We start from the raw sequence: 25,455 nt of genomic DNA on the forward strand, positions 1-25,455 counted from the left end.
CTAACACCGGTTAGACTAACCTGAGTGATCTGACAGAAAATACTGCAACTATGCTCTCTTTAGTATAGATAAGAGTACGCAAAGAGTAGCAACAATTGTTATGGTTGAACTATTTATACTGTCCCCACTTTAACAATGCTGATTACCATAATATGTCTCATCTTTCTTATAATCACAGCGCATGCTTTTTATACAAGTATACGATTGTTTCAATAAATGCTTTTAACATTCTTTTTGTATATTTCTTGTGTTTACCTTGGGTGTAAAAGAGTAACTAACAAAAGGGTTAGATCTGTTTGCGCAAAATTCTTGGGAATCAGAGTGCCATGTTTGAGGTTGCCAATAACATCTTTCCCTGGTCTGTTTGGGGGTTGGATGTGGTAGCTAGCAGAGATAATACAACACTCACTGATGGTATATGTGGACTGAGTCTTTATAGTGAAAAGTTTGTGTCGATTTAATACACAGTCCTGCTATATTTGTAGGAACCAAATATCGTGGCACCAACGTTTTAGGTCAGGTACTTATTAAACGGGTCTCATGAGTAGTTTTCTCGCGTATGCCCAAGGCTCCTTTTCACCTCCACACAGAGACATCCATGGTGAAAGGAATATATCCCCCTCAGCTTAAAAGTAAGAACCAACTTATGTCTGTAGGATCTTTGAACCTTTAAAACCATTACCCCGCTATAATTTGTCTTTCTTTGGATACCATTCATTAAAATGGCACAAGTAATTCTTATTCCTGTTAACTGCAGATATAGCTGCAAATTGGCTCATCCCTTGCGGGGGAGATGTTACCTTTGTGATTGAGGCACACAAAGCTTATAAGGGTGAAACATTTTATTCCTTGGTTCATTTTTCTGCAGCACATGCTAACACAAAAACATTTGATACGTACACTGAAGCTGCACTACCAGTTCAATATAGAGCTTATGAATAATTAGAAATACCACTAACATTTCAGGTACATCAGAATTGATTCCAAGGAGCCCTTCTGCAAGCATTATAAAGTGTAAGACTTGGTCCCTTCAGCAATTATAGGCAACCTGGTCAGTTTCAGCGACCTACACACCTTATCCAAATTTAGGACCATTAAATAATGTTGAAGGTCTTGGTCTTTACACAAGTTTAGTTAGACTGCACCAACATCTAACACAGTTCGTTATGCACACAATAACGACTGCCCCAGCAAGGGCTTCTCAAGGTGTGCAACCAAAGCTACATGTGCCTAAAATTAGTCCAGGTACTATTAATGCCATTGTGGGTAAAATACCTACCAAACGGTAAATTCCATTTTAGATTGCACAAAAAATAACCAGCTTGAAGCAGTGTTTTTTTTCCATATGGGACCCTAAGATGAATTTAGAATTTTCACTATGCATCTACCATTTGGTATAGTTCCTCCAGTCGAAGAATGAGCTATTTGGGGTATGCTTTTTTCTGCCATATACAGCGCCCAATCAATTGCTGTTTTGCCTAAAGTGCTAAAGCAAATTCAAAATGAAGACAGGGCGGCCACCGCACTGGACTTGGGGATGAAATTAAATTCAACCATGGCATTTTTGCCACAGTATCCTCAATAATTTTAAATAATATCAAAGGGGATGCAGCATCCTTGGAAATAAGCCAACTACTGCTGCACCCCCTCCTGCAAGAATGCGAATTACCTTAGACAATTTCTGAGACTATGCTTCAATAGGTTGTGATAATTTGGGAACCATGCCTGCTAAGATACCATCAATCAAAAACTTTGCTCTTCTTGAAAGCGCTGGGATAAAACTAATAAAAAAGAAAAATAGAAAACATGGAGTCGATCTTTGCAACCAGGGTCCACTGAGAAACGTTACAATTTGCGTAACCATGATACAGTTAAACAGCCTGATCAGTATTCTGATACATGTCTTTTTCGTTTCTTTCAGGACTCATCAGAAAGCAAGTCAGAGAGTTTGGTATGAGCCGAGCACAGACAGGAAAAGTACATGAAACTGAAAAAGGACTCACAACGTTCTCCTGAAAGCATCATAAAAAAGGAAGAGAACCTTCCACAAGAAAAAAAAACTATTTGAAAAGAAGAAAGGGGCAGGAATCTCTGCTAAATATTCCACAGATACTGAAGATGCTTTTTCTGAATAAGATGTGGGCAAGAACTCAGCTCGACAGTGCAGCAAAGTCCACAATAGTTTCCCAGACTCTTCAAGAGTTTCTGACAGCGAGGCCCATTAATGTTTTTATTCAAGTTGAATCAGCAGCTCAGTCCTCCAGACAGACTTTTTGCTTTGGACATCTAAACCGAGGGTGATAGACAAGATACTAGTAATAGTTTGGTCACACTTGTCTTATGCATATGACATTTGTTTGGCTGAGGCAGATGGCCACCTAAGTTGGATGTTAGAGGAGTCCCACAGGGGAGGATGTAATTTTCCTAAGGAAGTTAAAGAAGCGTATGCCACAGCATGAGCTCTTGCCAAGCCCCTGCGATATATCGCAATGAACCAGGCTGCAATAAAGCCTCACCTTGTGACATCATACCTATAAGGTTTAGCCCGCAACAGCATCCACAATACTCTATTACACCTGAAGGTAAACCCCTGTTCAAGAAATTCTATCACAATTAGAATATCAAGGTTATATTGAACTTTGTATCTCTAATAAGAATAATCATTTATTTCCTGTAGCTAAACCAGATCAAATAGTCATACACACATCATTGCAATACAAAATGTGCACAGTACAGCTTTACTGAAAAGAAAGTCATAAAAAATACAAAACAACACTGGAAATCTCCAATGGTTTTTTCCATATCAAAATATAGCGCCTGAAACCAGAGATTTGATGGTGCCACCCCTAGGGTCACAGATAAAATTCTGTTGACTCCCTCAAGGGTAAATGAACAGTCCAGGACAGTTTGCTGCCCGTGTAACATCAATTCTACAAGAAACTGACTTTGAAGTATTTGTAGGAATCTGGCGGCTCTGTATATACTATACCAACATGAGGTGTGTTTGTTTGGGATTTGCAGATGTAGAAGTTTACAAGTAAGTAACACTTTTCAATTTCAAAAGCTGACGCTTAGGGCAATTTTTCATAGGAGTCAATAAAGTCCTAGGGGAGGAAAAGTGTTAGCGCAGAAAACAGTTAAGATTACAACTTATGATTCCAGTCTTCAGGGGTTAGGATGTCCAAAGTCTTAAAGGGTTAGGATGCCCACAGGTCAAAGTTCAAGTTGACCCCAAAAGTGCACCACCAGCAGCACGGAGCCAGCCGGATGCAGAGGTCAAAGCTGATGCTGGGTTTGCAATGGAATCCTATGAAGGCTGGGGGGACTTAGTAGAAAAGAGATTGCAGATAAGTACCCTCGGTTTCAGGACACAGGCCTGTGGGGTTTAGGTGAGCATTGGGGAGAGGGGGCCAAAGGTCAGCACCAAACACCCACCCTCAGTGGCGGCCAGGTGTAGGGAGCAAACAAAGCGTTGGGCGCCGAATGCTTTTCAATGAGGGAACCCTTGGGGCCACAAAGATGCTGCAGGTGGGGTCCATTGGGTCAGTTCTGGAAAACCAAAGTCTGGGCAGGAACCAGAGCACCCACTGGACATTGCAGGACCGTTGGTCGGATTCCCAAAGGCCAGAGGGCCTGAGTCATGGGTACTGCCAGGAAACTTAGCTACGATGTCCGTGATGACATAATGGGCATCACAAACAACCTGTATGTTGAGTGAGTGGGTACACTTCCTGTTGCGGAAAATGTGTTCCAGATTAGCAGGGGGCATATTTGAATGTGTGTCCCATCTACACACCCTATGACATGAGGAAAGTGGGCAATGCGGTAAAAGTCCAGCTTGGTGCTGTTAATTTCTGCCTCATTCCTTGGTAAGTATATGAAGTGAGACATGTGCGTGACTAAGGCTTCTAGGAATGCCCTGAGGAACCTTGACACTGCACTTTGGGATACCCCACCTGCCACGGCAATGACCCCCTGATAGCTCCCTGAGGCCAAGAGGTGCAGTGCGCATAGTACTTGCACATGCGTAGGGATGGCGCAGCCACGCAGAGTCTTGTGTTCTAGCTGTGGTTTCAGTAAATCTATTAATTCTAGAATGGCTGCGCTGCTAAGGCGGTATTTGTCATAGATCTCCTCTTCAGTTTGCTGAAAAAGAGTGTGCCTGGTTCTATATATCTTCTCCTGTCTGTGGCCCCTCCTCCTCCTCTGCTGGGCTGCGTAGACTCTCCTCCTCACTGCTATCAGGTATATCTCCGCCATCTTGAGTAACCCAGATGCCTTCTGGGTCCCCTTTTATACTTTGGTAATGGTTACCACCTGCTCTGAGTTAGTGGTAAATGGGACATGCAAACTGGCCTTTTTGCGAGAAGTCGCAATTTGCGAGTTGCAATTGCATATGGGTTGCGACTCGCAAATTGCGACTTGCAATTTGCGGGTCGCAAAATGGGGTCGCACCGGATGCGACTCGCAAACGGGTCCCATCGCTTTTTGCGAGTCGGAAATGGGCTTTTTGCATCCCATTTCCGATTTTGCACTGTCGCAAATTGCGATTCGGCCCGTTTGCGAGTCGCAATCGTTTGCTACATCTGGCCCTTAGCTGTGGGGCGGGAGTGTGCAAATTGTGGAAACAATGGTAGAGTTTAGGGAAAGAACAGAGGCGCTGGGGCCTGGTTAGCAGGATCCCAGCACACACTCAGTCAAGTTAACATCAGATATCAGGCAAAACATGGGGGGGGTACTGCAAACAAGGGGTCAGTTTCCTACAGCATTGTCATATGTTGATGACATTTCCCTCACTGATTATGATTTAAACACACAGTTGGCCAGGGTGGATTGCAAAATACTAGGATTTGCAGACCACAACTATAAATTCAACTTTTGACAATCAAAAATTGCTTTTCTTACAGTCCTGTTTTTAGGATACAAACTATTAAATGAAGGCGGAAGCCCTGCATGACACTTTTTAGAGTAGCTTGCTCTTCTACAACCACCAAATACATTAAAAAGCCACAATCACTTTTAGCCTTTCTAAACTTTGGCAGAACATATATACCAGTTTATACACAACGGATTAAACTGTTGTAAGATTCAATTTGCTAAGATATTTCAGACAAATATTGGTCTACAAAACACCCCAATATTCTCAGAACATTTTAACTGACATGCTTGCATCCAAACACTTACACACTTGTGTTAACCAAACTAATTTGGTTATCCACATCATTGCGGGTTCAACTTAATGAAAGTGAGAGGACTGACTGCATTTATATTGCTTTCATATTCTAATGTAGAAATGCATTTTGCATTGACTGAAAAACGGTCTGACTTCAGTTCAAACAGCTGTTCTAAAGGAACATCCATTGGCTCAGGGGAAGTGTATAATTGTGGTTTCTCCCATTTCAGCCTTAGAGGCTGTTACAAAGATGAGCATTCCCAACGCCAAAACCTTACACCAATGATGTATATAGTGGAACACTTCCTTGGCAGCTGGTGGTGTAAATTACATTTTTGACTCTGCATTACGTACACATAAATTTCTCCAGAATGAACAAGAATACCCCATGTCGATTTAAATTTAGCCTCTAGATCAATATTATTTTGTAATACATACTGATGGTTCCGCTCAGCCCACAGTTGGTATTAGACATAAATACTCAGCAGCATGCAATGCAATGAAGGGTGTGATGAAAAATTGAGAATTGCATGCAAAAAAACATACACAGAACATTTTGGTGACTGTACCACTAAGCTGGCTGAATTTAAACCTTTGGTTCAGGCACGCAAAATACGGATTCTGAATTCCCAACACTTAAAGTGTGTGATTCTTTTTACTGCGTCCAATCCTATAATGATAATTTACATTAATGATACCTGAATAGATATGGAAACTCTAAAGATAACACTATCAAGCATAATTTGCTATGAGGAAATGTGGCAGAACTGAAAGACGCTCTGCAGCGGGCTCATGTAAGACATACACTGAGTCATCAACGTTGTGGAATACACACTGTAGGGAACTCACTAACTGATAAAGCTGTAAATGCGTCATTTCACACTTTACAAGTAACTACAATTACTCATTCCCATATGAGAAATGATGATGACATCATGGCCACAGTCACTGCTTTGGCTAGTGGCATGGCATTACCAAAAAATGTTCCAGCAAAATAGTCCTATCTGTTCAGTGCCCAACATATTTCCTTTGGTTGCATACCTAGGGTGTGTGATTGAGTGATACCCATCCATGACTGAAGGCTAGAATTAATAATAGCTGCTTATGAAGGATTACCGTCTGCCCATGCTGTTGTGGCAGCTACAGTTCCCTTGTTACAGAAACACTAATGTGGCATGGCCTATACAAACAGACTAAACAATATGCCCTCACCTGTGACATTTGTCAACAAATTAAAACAGTCACTGTTGCCCGCCCACTGCAGACACCCCTTCAGGTTTCTAATAAACCACTGCAATGTGTCTATTTTGATAATAGCAGACCACTCCAGTAAGATGGTACCTTTAGATTTATATTATTGTCTATTAATCCATGTTCTTGAGTTCTATAGGTGTGGCCACAGAGATTAGCCGATGCTGAAACTGTTATCAAAGACTTGCAAGTACACAGTATCATCTTTCCACTCGGATCAGGGGCCGGCTTTTGCCTCTAGGGCTTACCAGGACACTATGAAAACTCTGAGTGTTGATTTGCATTATTCATCTCCCTAACATCCTGAGGGAAAGTTGATGGTGGAAAGGAAGAGCTATGACTTAAAGCAGTCTCTAACAGCTAGAGTATTAGGTTCTGGTTATAGTTGGATCCATCACCTGTATGGAATACAGAGAGCTTTAAATATTCTGCCTAGAAGATCTATGGGTGGTCGGGCCCCATACAAAGTCCTCTTCAGGGTCCGGATGTATATTTCAGATTTAGATAATCCTGACACAGTGGTGGCTGATGAACACTTTTACATCAATTAACATTTTGCTGTCTCACATGAATTACAAGTCTTCTGGGATGAGCGCTCTAATGTGGACTATAAAGGTTCTGCCACTGACAAAGTGAAGGAGAAACCTGCGACTTCTGGCTGATGTCCTAAAGTTAGGGATCTGGTTTGGAAGAAGATTACAGACAGGAAAGAGCTTGGACCATTGTATAGAGCTCCGGTGCCTGTTCTTGTTGTTCAAGGTACTCAAACTGTGATTTTGCCGCCCCTTGCTAGTTGTAAACAGAAACAAGTTTCCATTGATTGATTTAATTAAACTCCATCATTTGGCCAGTCTTACACAGTAGGCCACGAGGGTATCTGGGTTTAAAGAGACCTGTACCTTGTAAACATTACTGCATTTCCTGTCTATGATGGTATTGTCTGGGATAAGATCTCATTTTAAATTTTTGTTCCCACAGAAACTTTACAGGTTCCATATGTTTAAATAATTGCTCTGGATTACTTCATTACCCCTGCTGTTGCATCTGATGAATGAGATGTGGAAACTGTTGCTCGTCGTTATTTACAATGTGTAAGTACACCACATCTTGTTTTTAACTTCACAAAGTGGGAACACTGCCTAACACCACCTGCAGGGAGTCCTCAACAATATCTGAAAAAGTTTTCTTATTTTTCTGGTCAAGTCCCCACAAATCCAATTGCGTTTTATTATAAGTTAACATCATCAAAGAAAACTATGCTGACACAAATGAAATACATTTTTCTGACTCCTTTGTTTCTCAACTGATATTAAAGTTACATATACTGGAAAGAAAACATTGGTTTGAAATCAGTTTGGGGTACAAAACATTGGCAGGTCCAGGGCATTGATGCTTTATTCAGAGCTTGTTTGATTCCTAGATAAATGATACTTTTAAACAAAACTGTACAGCAGACTACGGTCCTCATTATGACATTGGTGGTAAGTTCCGAATACTGGAGGGGTGACTGCCGCCAAATACCACCGCAGATTGGAACATCCGTCAGCTAGATTATGACACATACACACAAAACCGAGAGAAAACAGCCACAACCACAAATCCTCCAGACCAACTGAATGTAATAAACTGTTGGAACTATCACCCATACCGTTACGCCACCAAAACAGCACCCTCCAAATAATGACCCACGAATCACCACAGTGGACATTCAACGGCGGTAAACCATTGGTGGTGCACACCGCCGCGGCTGATATGGCCACCCAAAAACAAAACAAGACAACACTGGCCAGAACCAAAAACCCATACCAGACACAAATACACACATCCCACACGCCCACCAACAGCATTATAAAACAACCCCCCCACATCATCCACAAACCTTAGCAAACACAAGAAGACCTCTACACTTTGCCACGCCAATTTCAGAAAGAACTGCACACACATACCACAACTACCCATTCATCTATCACGAACCACACACCCCACCACTTCAAACATCCCTTCTGCACAACACACACACCATACAACACCCATGTCCCTACAAAGGCACCCGCTGATGAGGAGTTGCAGGTAATGGTGGAGGAAATAGTCAGGGTAGAGCCACAGCTGTTTGGAGCACAGGTACAGAAGATCTCCGTTGCAAGTAAGATGGAGCTATGGCACAGAATCGTGGACAGGGTGAACGCCATGAGACAACATCCACGCACAAGGGACGACATAAGGAAGAGGTGGAACGACCTATGGGGGAAGGTGCATTCTATTGCAGCAAGGCACCAGCTCGCCATCAAGAGGACTGGCGGTGGACCCCTACCTTCTCCCCAACAGCTGACCGCATGGGAGGAGCAAGTCTTGGCAATATTGCATCCTGAGGGCCTCACTGGAGTAGCCAGAGGAATGGACACTGGGGAATTACCGTTTACAACCTATCACACCCCCATACCTGCATGCCACCCCACTCCATCCCACACGGTGACCACCCCAATTACAAACCTAAATGCCAAGCCCTGCATGCCATACCCAATGCATGCACATCTCTTCCAGCTCTGCATGATCATCCACCACCAATGCATGCACAGCATGGAGAACTAACAGTCCATCACCATACACTACCATAGGTGGGAGGACAACAACTTTGTCATTGGGAAAGCTAGGAATACATAATATGTAAAAGACGTACCATAACACATCACTCACATCCCCACATGGACCCCAGCCAATGTCAGTGGCGAGGAGGTGTCACGGCTACCATGTCCCTCATCAGAAGATGCCCCCAGTGATGACAGCAACTCAGGAGTTCTGGATCTGGATGAACTCCCTTGTCCATCAATGACCACTGGTCAGTCGGCTACCCTATTCCACAGCCAGTCCATTACAGAGCCCCCTCATAATCTAACACCACAGCAGTTAGCCAACGCCCCCAGACCTCTGTCCCCAGGACACGTCAATCGGTAGTGTGCCCACCTGTACAGGGACCCGAGTCAACACCACACAGGCAAGACAATGAGGGTCCTGGTGTCAGTGGGAGTAGGTTCACTGTTCAGGGGACACAGGCACAGGGGGCCAGGGACAGTAGGAAGACAGCTGTGCGCCAGGGGGAAGACAGGCCCACGGAACCCACTGCCAAAGAGGCACTTACAAACAATCCCAGGACAGGATGGGTCAGGTACTCAACATCATGCAAAAGAACCAGCAGCAGCAGGGGGAACACCACCCCGCAGGCATTGAATACCACCATGGCCTCCATTGCAGGGGTGCTGGACACACAGCACACCAGCGGCCCCCTACCACTAGCCAGTGTACTGACAAGCCCTCCACATCTGCTGCAGCTAGTGGACAGGATGCCCTGCCACAGGACCCACACGCCACCTGCACCCCTACCCCTGCAGAAGGTAAACCACCCCGCAAACGTTCTCTGAGACCTAGACAGACACTAGAGACAGTTGCCAAGGCGACTGCCAGGAAATGAGCCACTCCAGAATGCCCCCCTTGTGTTCCACTGTGTCACCATGTCCACTTTGAACTGCCATTGCTCCCCTTCCTGTGGCCCCTAGGACACTGGACCTGTGCAATAAACAGACTGGCCCACTACACTGGACTTTTCCCAATCATCACCCCGCTCTATTGCACTTTGCATTGTATACCTGATTTATTAATAAACTCCCTTGGACCCAACTTGAGTAATAGTGCTTTATCTGAAGGAAATGTACAATGTATTTAACTGTATTGAACTGCATGAGCCTGTGCAAATGTCCTGTAATATGTAGATCCATCCTACATATGTGTCTCAGCAGTCTATACACATCACAGCATTACACTGTTGTAACCACATCAACGTCTGCAATAAGGGAAGGCATAGGTAACAGTCAGTTGGGATGCAAAGGTAGTGACTGGCCTTATGCTACAGCCACACAGCATAACACTTAAATGGAGAAATGTTTAGTTTAACAGTCTTACCTGAGTGTCATTGGAAGTACTGCTGTATTTTATGTGTCCTGTTGTCCACATCCTCCTCCTCTTCCTCCTCCTCACTGTCGTCTGCTGCCACAGGTGCATTGTCACCCTCCTCCTCCTGCAGATAGGGCACATGGCATCTGAGGGCCAAATTGTGCAACATGCAGCACACAACAACAATCTTGCAGACCTTCTCAGGGGAGTAGCACAGGGATCCACCTGTCAGATGGAGGCACCTGAACCTGGCCTTCAGGAGACCGAAGGTCCTTTCAACAATCCTCCTGGTACGCCCATGATTATCATTGTACCTATTCTCAGCCCCTGTTCTCGGATTCCTAACAGGGGTCAAGCGCCAGGACAGATTTGGGTAGCTGGAGTCACCTGGAAGAAGTGAGGGACACACATTAGCCTTGCAGAGTGGTATGGGGTACAACTCCTGAAGGCATACACTGACATACATTGGGTGGGGACTCAGGCTCACCTATAAGCCACACTCTGTGCCTCTGTAGTTGTGTCATCAGCTGTGGGATGCTGCTATTCCTCAGGACAAAGGCATCATGCACCGACCCAGGATACTTTGCAGTGATGAGGGAGATGTACTGGTCAGCAAGGCACACCATCTGGACATTGAGTGCGTGAAAACTGTTCCTGTTCCTGTACACCTGTTCATTGCTCCTGGGGCAGGGGGGCTAAGGCAAAATGGGTGCCGTCAATTGCCCCAATCACATGTGGTATGTGTCCCATTGCATAGAATCCAGCCTTCACGGTGGGCAAATCACCTACCTGGGAGAATGCGATGTAGCTGCACATGTGTTTGAGCAAGGCAGCTAAAACCCTTGCAACACTGGCTGTGACATTCCTGCAGCCAAGCCCACTGTGACCTGGAAAGCGCATGTTGCCAGTAAATGGAGCAATGAAAGTGCCTGCACAAGAGGGGATATTATTGTGGTGCAATAGATAGTAGGTATCAGATCAGGCTCCAATTATGCACACAGCTCTGTGAATGTGCCCTGTCCAGACAATAGGTGAGTATGATGTGCCGGTCCTCCAGTGTAGCCATGTCCACAAGGGGTCTGTACACAGATGCTTGCCTCCTCTCCTATTCCTCCTATTCCTCCGCAGTGGTTGGTAGCTAAGTGACCCAAAAGTAAGAAGGGAGTGACAACAGGAACTATGGACACAACATCAGAGTACACAAAGCATGTTTGTATGTTGGACACTGGAATTGTCTGGGTGTGTACAGTCGACAACAATGACGCACTTTTAAATTAATACTTATGTGCTAGCAGTAGAAAATAGCAACCGTCTGTCCTGTATGCGGGGACAGGTGGAACTGACCTCACTCCACCGGCGTTAGGCATCATGGCGGGAGTCGGTCTGCACTGCCATGCAATTCCTCATTGGTTAACATGGGGCTCTATGGAGCTCAGGAACCAATGATGATCAACGTCGGCGGTGACGGTGTTCACCGCCACGGACGTGACCATCATTTTTTTCAAACTACTTCACTGGACTACATCTCTACTGCATGTGCTGCTGTGACCTGTGTCAGGTACCAATGGCTAGAACATTCCACTTTGTCCACTGTTAGGCAACATTTATCTCTCCTTTCTGACAACATGGATAACATGGATGGGTCGCAGATATCCAAGTTCAAAACTATGCTATTTATAATGATGTCTGGAATGTTTCCCAACAGGAAGCGGCTGAAAGGTTGGATCAATCAAATTGACAAAGAAAATTTAGAAAAGGCATTAGCTGTGACTACACTGTTGAACTGCATTATTCACTGAATAATATTGTGTTATCTGCGTTCAATATTAAACAAAAGACATGTCTGCCTGTTACATAAATTAAGATATATTTTACAACTGAATTGGACATTGCAGGTTTTAAAATCAAACCATGTACCATGGAGATATCTGAATGCAACATAAATGTTTTTGTCTTACAGCTTGTCACATTTCCAACACATCATGGCAAAGAAGACGCAACATATATTATGCCTAACAGAGCAGTTGGAGAAATTGCCTTTTGTTGTAGCTGAGACACATTCAGATGTGTGGTTAATTCTTAGTTTCTTTTCTCTGTGAATTTCTTTGTTTCATTTCACATCATGTCTGAAACTTTCAGGTAGGCATATACAATCAGATGGGAGGGTGGGACTTTCTTACAAGGGACATGTTTTCCTCCCTTTGATTACAAATGTCAGTGGTGACTGGGAGGTTTTTCTAAGTGGGAAAGAATGTGGACTTTCCTTGGGACATTCATTGCTTTGTAAAGCGATAACACTGCATGGCGCATGTAATGCGTCCATGTCAACTTGGCCTGTTATCTGAAGGGTTTTAAAATCAAACCATGTACCATGGAGATATCTGAATGCAACATAAATGTTTTTGTCTTACAGCTTGTCACATTTCCAACACATCATGGCAAAGAAGACGCAACATATATTATGCCTAACAGAGCAGTTAGAGAAATTGCCTTTTGTTGTAGCTGAGACACATTCAGATGTGTGGTTAATTCTTAGTTTCTTTTCTCTGTGAATTTCTTTGTTTCATTTCACATCATGTCTGAAACTTTCAGGTAGGCATATACAATCAGATGGGAGGGTGGGACTTTCTTACAAGGGACATGTTTTCCTCCCTTTGATTACAAATGTCAGTGGTGACTGGGAGGTTTTTCTAAGTGGGAAAGAATGTGGAGTTTCCTTGGGACATTCATTGCTTTGTAAAGCGATAACACTGCATGGCGCATGTAATGCCTCCATGTCAACTTGGCCTGTTATCTGAAGGGTGTTCCCCTAACCATGATTAAGCCAGTTTTTTCATTACTTTACAATAGAAGTTACTTGTTGCTGAATGACCAGAGTTGCTGTGGAATGAAGGCTTGTGTCCCCAATATTGTGATAGGTTCCAAAGTTGTCAATAGCTGTATGAATGTATTATACCCTCCAACTCATGTGGAGGGGAAATAACAAAGTGGCCACCAGTCCCTACTTCCAAAATAATGTTGATGCCCTAAAGGCAGTAGCATTAACACCTGCCAGAGAAACCTTTGTTCTCCGAGTTGCTTGGTCATACTCAGAAGTACAGATGCTGCTGTATGCTAATTTGTTGCTGCATTTTAGTGAACTTGTGTGCTGCATTTTTAATGCTTCAAACACCGCTGATGTAGTACACTTTTTTAAGGTGACAGGGTCTGGATTTGTCTCGGTATTTGAGATTGTACTTGGAATGACTCTGCCTTTCCTACACTTTATTTTCAAGCATTTGGAGTTATTCCACTGGTATCTTTTCTGCTAATTGCTGTTTTGGTCCTATTTCTGTTGCTCTGCAATGTATGTTCAACAGCATGGCCAAATGGTGATGCAAATGCCACACATCCTTCTGTGCCATAAATGTATGGTGCAGTACTTTGGATTGTTTTTGCTGCTGGAATTAAACAACAACTGGTCTTTGTCTTTCTGACTCATGTGGTTTCAGAGTGTACAGCCTGTGTTCAACTGTAATTAGTGCTCTTTCAAATGCGCCCTAGACATATGCCTTGCTACTCAATTGGCTCAGACTATATACATAGACCTGCAAGTGTATATGCTGAGGATGTACATTCAGTGTTGTCCTATGTCATCACCTTTGCTGCAGGATGCTTATTTTGAGTTGGCCACATCAGATTCGATGGATGCTTCTGCTCTAGGATCTGTGCTGTATGGCTCCTTGTCTGAGGAAACACTTTTGGCACCTTGGCCTTCAGCTTTGGCTGATGAGGTTGGCACTGGCCAAGTTTGTTCTTTGGAACTTGCTCACCAGGCTACTGTGGATCTGTTGTCTGCGGATGTGGGTTCCCTCCAGGATCCAAATTACTTTCTGGACTTGGTTGACCTCTCAGGGCAACCGTTCTGTGGTACGAAGAGCTCTTAGACTCTCAATATAGTCATTTTGCTATTAAATTGGTTTTATTGATTTTTTTAAGCAACCTGTGGGAACTTTTAATTGGTGTTGTTTATATGGCTTTCACTTGTGCTTACAGTATTAAAGTTGTAAATTATATAATGCTATATTTTTTAATGCTTTTATGGCATTTTTCAAGCTTCCATATAACAAAGGGGGGGTGATGCATGGCTTGAAATGTAGCTGCATTTTAGATTCAACTCCTTAAGTTGACATTTCCTTTTTATGGTAACCGTTTCTACAATTTAGTGCATGAATGTACATTTATGATAGTCACTGAAGTCCTGTAGTCTGTACAGCTAGTTCTAGGGTCTCACATTATATAACAAGATGTCATTTGTTTTGCTTTCTTGCTGTGCTTATTAGAAAGCACTTCATTTTAGCTAGACTAACGAACGAGCTGCTCTGCGTCTCTCTGACAGTGTGATAAGAACGCTACTTTATTATACCAACAGCTTCTGTGCTATGATTCAGTGAGAGCAGCACTTCTATGTCAGGACTATCACGGAACCTCTGTGAGCTGTCACTGAGTTGCAGCCCGGCTGATTCTTATCATCTTGTCAAGGAGGATAACCTGTTCTGACCCGCAGGCGCCTAATACCAATTTATGGGGGTTAGACTAGCCCAGCTGATCTGGTAGAAAATACTCCAACTATGCTCTCTTTAGTGTAGTATTAGATACAGATAGGAGTATGCAAAGATCAGCAACGACTGCCATGGTTGAATTGTTTATATTATTCACTATGCTAACAATTCTGATTTTAATTTTTTAGCCTCAGGAGCAAGGGAAGAGCTTCCCCTTCCGCCCGAGGCATTCTTTTTTTTTTCTCGATTGCCACTCTGACAGTGCCTCCCCCCGAGCACAAGAGAGAAGTATTGTTGGAAAGAGGAGAATCTCCCCTTTCCAATGTCGCCAAAATGAAGTGACCACCCAGACCACGGAGGTAAGGAAATGCAGGATCTTCTTTATTTCTTCAAGAAAATCGGAATATACAAAAACTTCAGCCTCCTCATTCACCGGCTCCCTGCAACTGCCTAGAATCTTTCAAGCATTCCAGCCAGAACAATCACTGGAGCAGGGGAGGATGGAAGAGGCCAACACACAGAGGAGGGGAAATAGGAAAGGAAAAACAACAGGGAAAAACAAGGAAAAATATATATACAATAAACAATACAATTTTACAATTAAACAATACCACACCCCTTTCTCAAGTAAATCCCTGCTTGGGGATCGCCAACTGAGGGCAATGCAGAAGCAGGGATCCACCTCACTAGACACTAGGATTTTTTTTTGTAGCAGGGAACAGCCCTTTAGGCAAGGGCGCTCCTCATTATGGGAAATACATTTTGGCCAATCTGCCTCTCCAGGGGGCAGAATACCACTGGAAATTAGGGATTACTCTTTCTTTTTTTATTTGTAGAGGTGGCGGCTGCCCAGCATGGGCATGGCCATGCCCTCCCCCAAAAAAACAACATAGGAAAACAGTCTTTCTGTCCCTCGATGGGGGCAGATGGGGACAATTACCCCATAATCCTCGAGGGGTGAGGGGGGCACAAAGCCCACTATGCACCAGAGAGTACTTTTTTATTTGAAGGGATGGGGGCTGCCTAGCATGGCCATGCCCCCCCCCCAAAAAAAGGAAAATAGTCTTTCTGCCCACCCGAGGAGGGCAGATAGGGGCAATTCCCCAATCTTTCCCCTAGGGAGCAGAGAGCCACTTAACACCAGGGGTTACTTTCATTTTTATTTATTTTTAGCAATAGGGGTTGCTCAGCATGAGCATGGCCATGCCTACAACTCCCCCCCAAAAAGGAAAGTTTATCTGCCCCCTGGGGGGTGCAGATGGGGGAAACTACCTTCAACTGCCCTCCAGGGGGCTAGGGGGGCAGAAAACCCACTAGACACCAGTGATTACTTTTCTTTTTTTTAAATTTGCATGGGTGGGAGCTGGCTTTGCCCCCACCCCTCAAAAAAGGGAAACTGTCTTTCTGTCCCCCTGGGGTGGTCGTTGGGGGCAGTTACCCCCATCAGCCCCACCCCCAGAGGCACAAAATCCACTAGACACTAGGGATTACTTTTTTTTATTGATATCTCTCGGGCTGCCCAGCATGGCCAAACCTCAATCCCCCTAAAAAAGCGAAACAGTCTTTCTGCCCCCCCTGGAGGGCAGATGGGGAAATTACCCCCATGTGCATCTGAGGGGGCAGAACGCCCACTAGACATAAGGAATTATTGTATTTGTATCGGTGGGGGCTGCCCAGTATGGGCACAGCCATGATTGCCATGCCCCCCCACCCCACAAAAAGGGAAACAAACTTTCTGCTCTGCCCCACCTCCGTTGGGGCAGATGGGGATAATCACCCCCATCTGCCCCTAACCTCCCCCCCCCAGGGATGCAGAAAGCCCACTAGACACCACAGATTACTTTTTTTTTTTTAGGAGTGGGGCAGACCAGCATGGGCATGGCCATGCCCCACCCCTTCAAAAATGGGGAAACAGTCTTTCTGCTCCCCTGCGGACTAAGCATCTCATCCTAATGGCAAGCAAGAGGATATCTGATTCTTCCGGGTGTTGTTTTTACAAATAAGCCAGGAGAGTTTAGCTAACTCCCAGTAGCTTCCCACTTGAAATAGTGAACAGCTGCACTTTTTGGGCTTGGGTAGGTTGCCACCTGAAAATACCAACCAGATACAGTTCTGAAACTAGACATCTGGGGGATTCCAAGATTGTGTGCTTCGCATCCATCGCACACCACAATGCCCTGCAAATGTTGACTAAAAACACACATTTGTTCCTCATATTTGTGTGATGGAAACTTACAGAATAAGCAGTAATCCACAAAATTTCTACCACCCAGCATTGCCCAACTTCTGCCAATAAAAATGCTGCCCCACCTGTGTAGTTGGGCCTAGTCCTAGTGCCAGCAACAAGAACGTATCCAACCAATGTCATTAGGAGTCCCCATGTAAGGACTCCCATTGCCCTTGGTTTCATAAGCTCCTGTCACTGGCACTAGGCCCAGCCACAAAAGTGGTGCAGCATTTTTATCAGCACAAGTGGGGCAATGCTGGGTGGTAGGAATTTTGTGATTTCCTGCAGTTTCGGTAACGGTCCATCACAGAAATGTAAGGAAAATGAGTAATATCAGGCAGAATTTGAGATTTGCAGGGCACTGTAGGCAAAAAACCTGTATGGGGCCCATGCAAGTCACCACAACCTGGATTCCCCTAGTAGTCTAGTTTTCAAAAATGTACATTTGCTAGGTTTACCTAGGCTTCGGCTAAGCTAGGTCCCAAAAACCATACCTACCGACATTGCAAAAACATGTCTGTTTTGCACAGACAAATTTGATGTATCCCTGTTGCATTTTGGGCCACTCCCTCGAGCAGGCACTAGCCCTACCCACACAAATGAGGTACCATTTTTATTGGGAGACTCAGGAGAATGCTGGATGGAAGGAAGCGTGTGGCTCTGTGCAGATTCCAGAACTTTCCATGACAGAAATGTGAGGAAAATGTGTTTTTTTAAGTCAAGGTTTGAGGTTTGCAAGGGATTCTGGGCAAAACAACGTGGTGAGAGCCACACAAGTCACCCCACCCTGGAATCCCCTAGGTGTTTCGTTTTCAACAATGTACAGGTTTGTTAGGTTTCCCTAGGTGCCATCTGAGGTGCCAGCAGAGCTACCCACTTTGTAAAAAACAGGTCAGTTTGCAAACAAATGGGTTCGTTTTGCATGGAAACACTTTATGTATCTATGTTGCGTTTTAGGCCTGGCACTAGGCCTACTGACACAAGTGAGGTATAATTTTTATTGGGAGACTTAGGAGAACACAGAATAGTAGAGTGCTGTTACCAAATGTATTTCTCTGCATTTGCACCTTTCAACTGTAAGACAATGTATTAAAGAGAGGTAGTTTTGAGAAATACCCCCTAATCCACAAATTCAGAAATGTGCAAATAGCCTCTGCTTCTAAACTCCATCCCTTGTGCCCATTTAGGCAATACATGTTCCTTTTAATACATATTTTTCACTGTTTATATTTTACCATATGAATTGCTCTATACCTTGTACACAATGAAAAACTATTACAAGGTGCAGCTCAGTTATTGGCTCTGGGTACCTTGAATTCTTGTAGAACCCACAAATCCTATATATCTTCACTTCCAGAAGGGTTCCGCAGATGTAATGGTATATAGCTTTTTTGAATCTGCCATAGTGATGAGAAGTTACAAATGAAAAGGTTGTCACAAAAGCCTGTTTTTTTCCAACTAATTTTCAATATTCTTTTATTTCAACACTTGGTTTCTTTATGAACACCTTAAAGGATCTAGACAAATGAGCCCTTGCTTTAGAATTTTGTCTAGTTTTCAGAAATGTATAGCTTTCCGGGAACCTCCATGCGTTTCAGTTTCTACCACAAACTGGAAGGAGATTGAAAGCACAAACAATTGGAAAAATGGGCTATCTCACAGTAAAATGACAAATCTGTGTTAGAAAATCTGGTTTTCTGAATGAAGTCTGCCTGTTCCTGAAAGCTGGGAAGATGGTAATTTTAGCACCACAAACCATTCATTAATACCTTTTGCAGGAAAAAGAGACATCTTCTTCTGGAGCACTTTTTCGCATTTCTATATTTCTATATTTCTGAGTCCTCTCTAGCGGAACTCACAAACTCTGGTTACCTTTTGAATCCCCAGCATGTTTGAAAAAAATGACAAAAATTTGACGTGGATAGCTTTTGTGGACAAAATGTTATAGAGGCCTAAACGCAACTACCCCAAACAGCCAAAAAAGGCATAACATGGGGGAGAGAGAAAGCCTAGCAGCGAAGATGTTCAAAAACGGAGCAAGCCATCTCAAAATACTGAATAAGACAATTCAAACACGCAGTAAAAATTATGACATGCAAGATTTCTGACCTTCATGAACATGTCCAAAAACATGGAGTCTTGGTTGTACTCTTTGCTGGATTGTATTCAAAAGCTCTACGCAGCCTACACGTTGCATTTTTCTTGGCACCCAGTCTAGAAAACCTAGAAATAAATCACACAAACACACCAAAGAAGCAAAAGCATGAGTGCAATTAAGAACATGCATAGGTATGTGGTGCTGGAACATGCTAATGGTATTGCTTTGCTTTAAATAACTGACGTTTTTAATGCATCAAAATGGCTAACAAAGACTCAGTCCCAGGCGCGGCCCATCCTTTAGGGTGGAGGGGCCATACCCCCCCACCTTTTGCCCCTCATGAAGAGTGTCTGTCAGGCTGAACAAAGGTCAGCCTGACAGACACGCTTCATCTTCAGGTCAGGCAGCCAGGGACGAGACATGCATGATTTGCGCAGACTCCTGGCTGTCTGAGCTGAACTTTGCTGGGCTGAAGAGGTCACAGCTCCTATGGGAGTGACCTCCTCGACTCAGCAGAGATGCTTCCAGGCCCTCCCCCGGGTGATGAGGAAAGCGTCACCCAATGACTTCGACCTGGGCGCTTCAGGTTTAAGCCCTGAAGTGCCCAGGGCGAGTGTCAATCAGTGACACCTCGTCACAGAGTGGGGTGGGGTCAGCAGTCTCACTGACCCCATCCCACTCTGTGACGAGGCTGGAACTGCTGCCTTCCCTCATTGGTTGGCCTAAAGTCAGCCAATGAGGGAAGGCAGCAGTCCCAACCCTCCTGTGACCTCCGAGGCTGAAGGTAAGTGTGTATGTGTGTGTGTGTGTGATCTTTTAAAATGAATGTTTGGTGCGTGTGTATATGTTTGAATGTTGATGAGTGCTGTTAATGGATGTGCGTGCATGTGTGTTAAAGTGTGAGTCTGCTACCCGCCCCCCTCCCTCCTAAAACTGCCTACCGCCACTGCTCAGTCCTATAACAGTTTGCAAATGTTGTCAATAAATTAGAAAATAATTATATTACACACAAGTGTTAAATCATTCCTTATCAATGCACTGTTGCATTATCATACATTTTAACAGGAATAACAACGTCATTCAGCTCACTCTTTTATGCATGTTATAAGTAGGGTATTAATCAACAAAACATATAAAGATACACAAAAAGCTGTATATATTTGCATTAACCACTGCTTCATAACCAAAAACAAAAACATTCATATATGACACTGAGTCAATATTTATCCCTGTAATCTTATAACCAACAGAAATAGAGAGGAAGGGTGCCTTTCTGTCTGAAGCAGACATTTATAAATAAATACCTTATGTTTTTTTCAATGGCTATCTGTTTTCATCAACACCGCTATCTACCTTCCCTGTGCGGGCGATAGTAAACTCCAGGTATACGCAGAGCAATTGCATGATGACTCCTTCCTTATATATGAGCCAATTAATACTCTACTTTCACCCCTCCACTCAAAATAACCACTTAATTACGTCTGCTGCAGTCCTGTCTTCCACCTGGCCAACTTTCTGACTTCTGGGTGCCTAGACTTTCTTTAATGCTGCTAATTTTCTCGTATGCCTACCCAGTGTACATTTCTGTGCTTTATGGGACTGCAGTACCTAAGCAGGATTCAAAGGAGTTGCAGTAGAGCACCATAGATGCTAATCTTTGACGATTCGTGCCAGGTGATGTAACATGCACCACGTGACCGAGCAACGTCTTTGAGCTTGTTGACACGTCCGAACTCAAACGTGCCCAATATTTTATTCAAATAGAGAAGAAACAGATGGCTCTTCTGTAGCCAAGGGGAGAACAGGGCCGGAAGTACGTACAATAAGTGACGCACCACCCTTGAATGAGAGCTTGAATATCAAACTACACAAAAACCATGACTATTTGATACAGTTTCGGAGCTTATTACGCAGATAATTTAATTAATCATTACTACTGAAGTATTCCCCACTATATCCACGCTATTGTACTATTGCGGGTCAACTACAGATTACGACTACGGGTCGGCCCCCCACCCTTCCTGTTTAAATATGACAGGACCTTAAAATAGGATAAGAAAGAATCAAATAAAAAGTAATTGGTAACTATATTTATTCACTTTCCACTTCCACGTGTTCTGTAGTGTCCAGTGCTTAGCACAGTGTGTAGACACTATGGGGGTGATTCCAACCCTGGCGGTCCGGGGACCGCGGGAGCACCGCCAACAGGCTGGCGGTGCTCCCTTGGGCATTCTGACCGCGGCGGTACAGCCACGGTCAGAAACGGAAAACCGGCGGTGTCCCGCCAGTTTTCCGCTGCCCTGGGGAATCCTCCATGGCGGCGCAGCTTGCTGCGCCGCCATGGGGATTCCGACCCCCATACCGCCATCCTGTTCCTGGCGGTTTTGGCCGCCAGGAACAGGATGGCGGTATGGGGTGTCGTGGGGCCCCTGGGGGCCCCTGCAGTGCCCATGCCAACGGCATGGGCACTGCAGGGGCCCCCGTAACAGGGCCCCACAAAGATTTTCAGTGTCTGCCATGCAGACACTGAAAATCGCGATGGGTGCAACTGCACCCGTTGCACCCCTTCCACTCCGCCGGCTCCATTCGGAGCCGGCATCCTCATGGAAGGGTGTTTCCCGCTGGGCTGGCGGGCGGCCTTCTGGCGGTCGCCCGCCAGCCCAGCGGGAGACTCAGAATAACTGCGGCGGTCTTCTGACCGCGCAGCGGTATTCTGGCGGCTCCCGCCGGCCCTGCAGTTACCGCGGCCGGCGGGAGTCAGAATGACCCCCTATGGCCCTTATTTTAACATTGGCGGTAATAACGGCGACCATCTGTCCACCAGGTTATGAGCACTGCCTGGCGGTGCTACCACCTGCACCGCCCCGCCAGTAGAAAGCCGCCATCCATATTTTGAGCTGAAATACAGCCTGGCGGTGTTCTGCTGGTGGGGCGCTGCTGGTGGTAGCAGCACCCCTTCCCGTTCCCTGCCGGATGACTGCCTCGCCCAAGGTAAGTCAGGTGTCCGACAGGGGAAGGGGTGGGGGGGTTAAGGGGTGTTGTGTGTGTTTGTCTGAGTGTGGGAGTGCGTGTGTGAATGCGCCTGTGTGTTCTGTTGAATGCGTGTGAGTGAATGCGTGTAAGAATGATGAAGTGAGTGTGTGTCTGCATGTCAGTGTGTCTGTGTGTAAGAATGTGAGTATGTCTGGACGAATGCACATGTGAATGCGTATATATGCCAGTGAATGAGTGAATGCGTGTATGCCAGTGAATGAGTGAATGTGTGTATGCCAGTGTGCGTGAATGGGTGTATGCATGGTTCGTGTGCGTGTATGTGTATGCGTGGAGGGGGTGTGTGTGGCCCTGTGACTGTTGTGGGGTGAGGGGTGATGTATGCATTTATGGGGGGTGTTTGAATCGGGGGGTGTTTGAATCAGGGGGTGTCAGGGATGTTTGGATGGATGGGGAGTGGGGGGTGGAGGAGCCACCTACCGGTGACAGGGAAGGAATTCCTGTCACCGGTAGGGCCTACCGCCGTGGTTTTCATGACACTGCTAACGCCACAGAAACCATGGTGATAGGCCGGCTCATAATGCTGTCTGCGGGACTCTGATACACATACCCAGTAAGATTCCTCTTAATCCATTGCCATCCTGCATGAGTCGGATCCTACCGAAAGAACTAAACCAGAGTTAAACATCCCTGAACCACAGCCCGGGCGATCTAACACCCTTTTCCAGGCTCTCTGGACTGAGACAACAGGCTAGCCCTGGAACGCTCCCCACAAAGCCCCTGGGCCGCATGTGAGGCTGACAGTGGGGGCGGAGGATCGACACCTATACTCGGTTCAAAAGGAGGTCGGAAGGGCACCTCCCAAACAGGAGCAGCCCTAATAGGAGAAATGCCCAATGGACCAGGCGGGCTAGCCCAGGAATATGAGCCAGCATAGAGCCAGCTAGGAAGAAATGCATGAGACAGAAGCTTCAAACAACAACTCAAGCCCGGCAAGGAGGGCCATGAAATCTAATCAAGCGACATGGAGGCAAATAGAGTGTGAAGAAGGACCTGCTCCCCTACAGTTGAAAGGAACAGAAATGGAGGAGGCGCCACCATGACTGTGGCCCTAGTGAGTGACACGTTATCTTTGACCCGGGCTGACTGATCGCCAAGCCAATGGGGAGAAAAAGTTCGGGGCAGAGGCTAGGACACAATTGGGGAGCAGAAAAGCTCCCCTTATCTGATTGCACTGTTTGGAGGGAAGCAGACTCAGGGGGCCATACCTTGGAGTGGACTAATGGCCTTGGCTTCCTCCTGGCTGCTCATGATGCAATCCTCTAGTCACTGGATCGTGTAAGCAGGTGGGGTGGAGTGGCCCTTGTAGCAGTGACAGATGGGAGGTTACCAGGTGTATTTCATGCCCGTTGTGGCTGTAAGGCGGATACAAGGACAATCCTTAAATTGAACTCCTCCTCATCCTTGGGTGCAATCTACCACCTGGCTGCTCATGCTGTCCATCACAGGAGAGTGAAGGGTGCAAGTGGTCCAGGGACTACGCAGGTGTGGACCCACTCCTTCGTGAACCTGGGACCGAATAATACAATGTTCCCTGACGTCTCCAGACCTGGGAGGGCGACTCCCCCTTCCCACTTCCAGCCTACAGAAAATACAGCTTCTGTGCTGTCTAGGCGGTCAGATAACTCCGATGTGGGAGGAGCAAGGGCTTTGGCTTCATATCGTAGACAAAGTTGGAAAGATATACAGCGCCCCCAATACTGCCACCCAACACAGGCCTTAATAGCATGACCACCCCACAGTCATCGAGCATCATGGATATGTCCATGATCCTTCTAGAAATATAGGCTTTCAGATTGGTGGTGGAAACCAAACTTGGGGAGATTGAGGCTGATGTCTCTCTCCTGCGTCAGGACCTCAGGAACATGGAGGAGAGACTATCAGAGACTAAAGGCCAGGTCTCTACCTTAAAGGATGAAATGAATACCCTCTGAACTGACGGGTGACCCTTAATGACGACTGCTAAAATCTTAGAATGGCGAGCAGAGGATGCTAAAAATCGGTCCAGGCCCTACAACCTGAGGTTTGCTGACTTTCGGGAATCGGCTGGACTCTCCTCACCGCATAAAGCCCTTGAAGAATGGATTGCCTGTTGGATACCTAACAGAGTTCTGCCCCCGTGGTTTGGGACAGAAAAAGCACATTAGGTGTTGCTGCAGAAGCATCGCCCAAGCGCGCCTCCACCTCCCTTGATTGCTCATATCTTCAATTTTTGTAACAGAGAAAAGGAAGGCCCGAAAGAAGGGAGAGCTAGTCTACTACTCCTCTTGCACAATGCCCTTTCCTGACTACTTCAAGATCTTTCCTGACTACTCCAGACATGTCCAGATCCAACAGAAATTATCTGAAGTGGTGAAACAGAAACTCAGTGAAATGAACCTCACTTACATTGTCTAGTTTCCAGCCTTACTCAATGTTATTCAGGAAATGTAGGGAGTGTGGAATGGTTAGTGCTGTTGTTTCAGTTTCTAGGTTAACGACTTTCATCTTCACATATGTACCAACTTTCAGAATTGGCAAGGGATACAGAGATAGGCTACCAATCCTCCAGATGTACTCCCACCCTAATGACATGATGAAGTAGAACCCAGCGCCATGAAAATTCTATCTTATAAAGAGAATGGCCTGGCCAACAGAATTAAACAGGGAGTGGTTGTCCAATACCTCTGCAGACGGCCACTGACATAGTCCTTTGCAGGAAACCTATTTACTTGGTTCACACTGTAGGTGTCTCCAGAAAGGCGTGTAAGTGTGCATGGCCCATGCTGGATTCACAAAGGGCTCAAGAAGAATGGGAATCCTTATAAGGAGAAACTCCTCATTTCAAGACACCATGTTTTAGACTTATCAGCCTAAGGGTGTTTTTTCCCAAACGTTTTTGCCTTCTTCCTCCATTTTTGCTGATCTTGTTTTACTGGTCTTAGGGCTATGCACACTTTACCACTGCTACGCAGTGAAAAGCACATGTGCTGACTCCTTATAGCATGGCAACATAGAGACATGTCCCCAGTTGGCCTATTTAATTTACTTGTAAGTTCCTAGTAAAGTGGCACTACATGTGCCCAGGTCCAGTAAATTAAATTTACTAATGGGCCTGCAGCACTGACTATGCCACCCAATTAAGTAGCCTTTAAACCATGTACCAGGCCTGTCATTGCAGCCTGTGTGC

The 25,455-nt window shown here is 45.3% G+C and overlaps 1 protein-coding gene across 1 annotated transcript in view; it reads right to left on the reverse strand.

Annotated features, from left to right (window-relative positions):
• MPPED1 (metallophosphoesterase domain containing 1) overlaps positions 1 to 25,455 on the reverse strand; it is a 716,237-nt gene that overhangs the window by 61,070 nt on the left and 629,712 nt on the right. The window contains exon 6 of the mRNA XM_069230050.1: positions 19,247 to 19,360. Within this exon, the coding sequence (XP_069086151.1) occupies positions 19,247 to 19,360 (114 nt within the window). The remainder of the gene's footprint in view (positions 1 to 19,246; positions 19,361 to 25,455) is intronic.

Source organism: Pleurodeles waltl, chromosome 4_1 (assembly GCF_031143425.1).
Source record: "Pleurodeles waltl isolate 20211129_DDA chromosome 4_1, aPleWal1.hap1.20221129, whole genome shotgun sequence".
In the NCBI taxonomy this organism is placed as follows: domain Eukaryota; kingdom Metazoa; phylum Chordata; class Amphibia; order Caudata; family Salamandridae; genus Pleurodeles; species Pleurodeles waltl.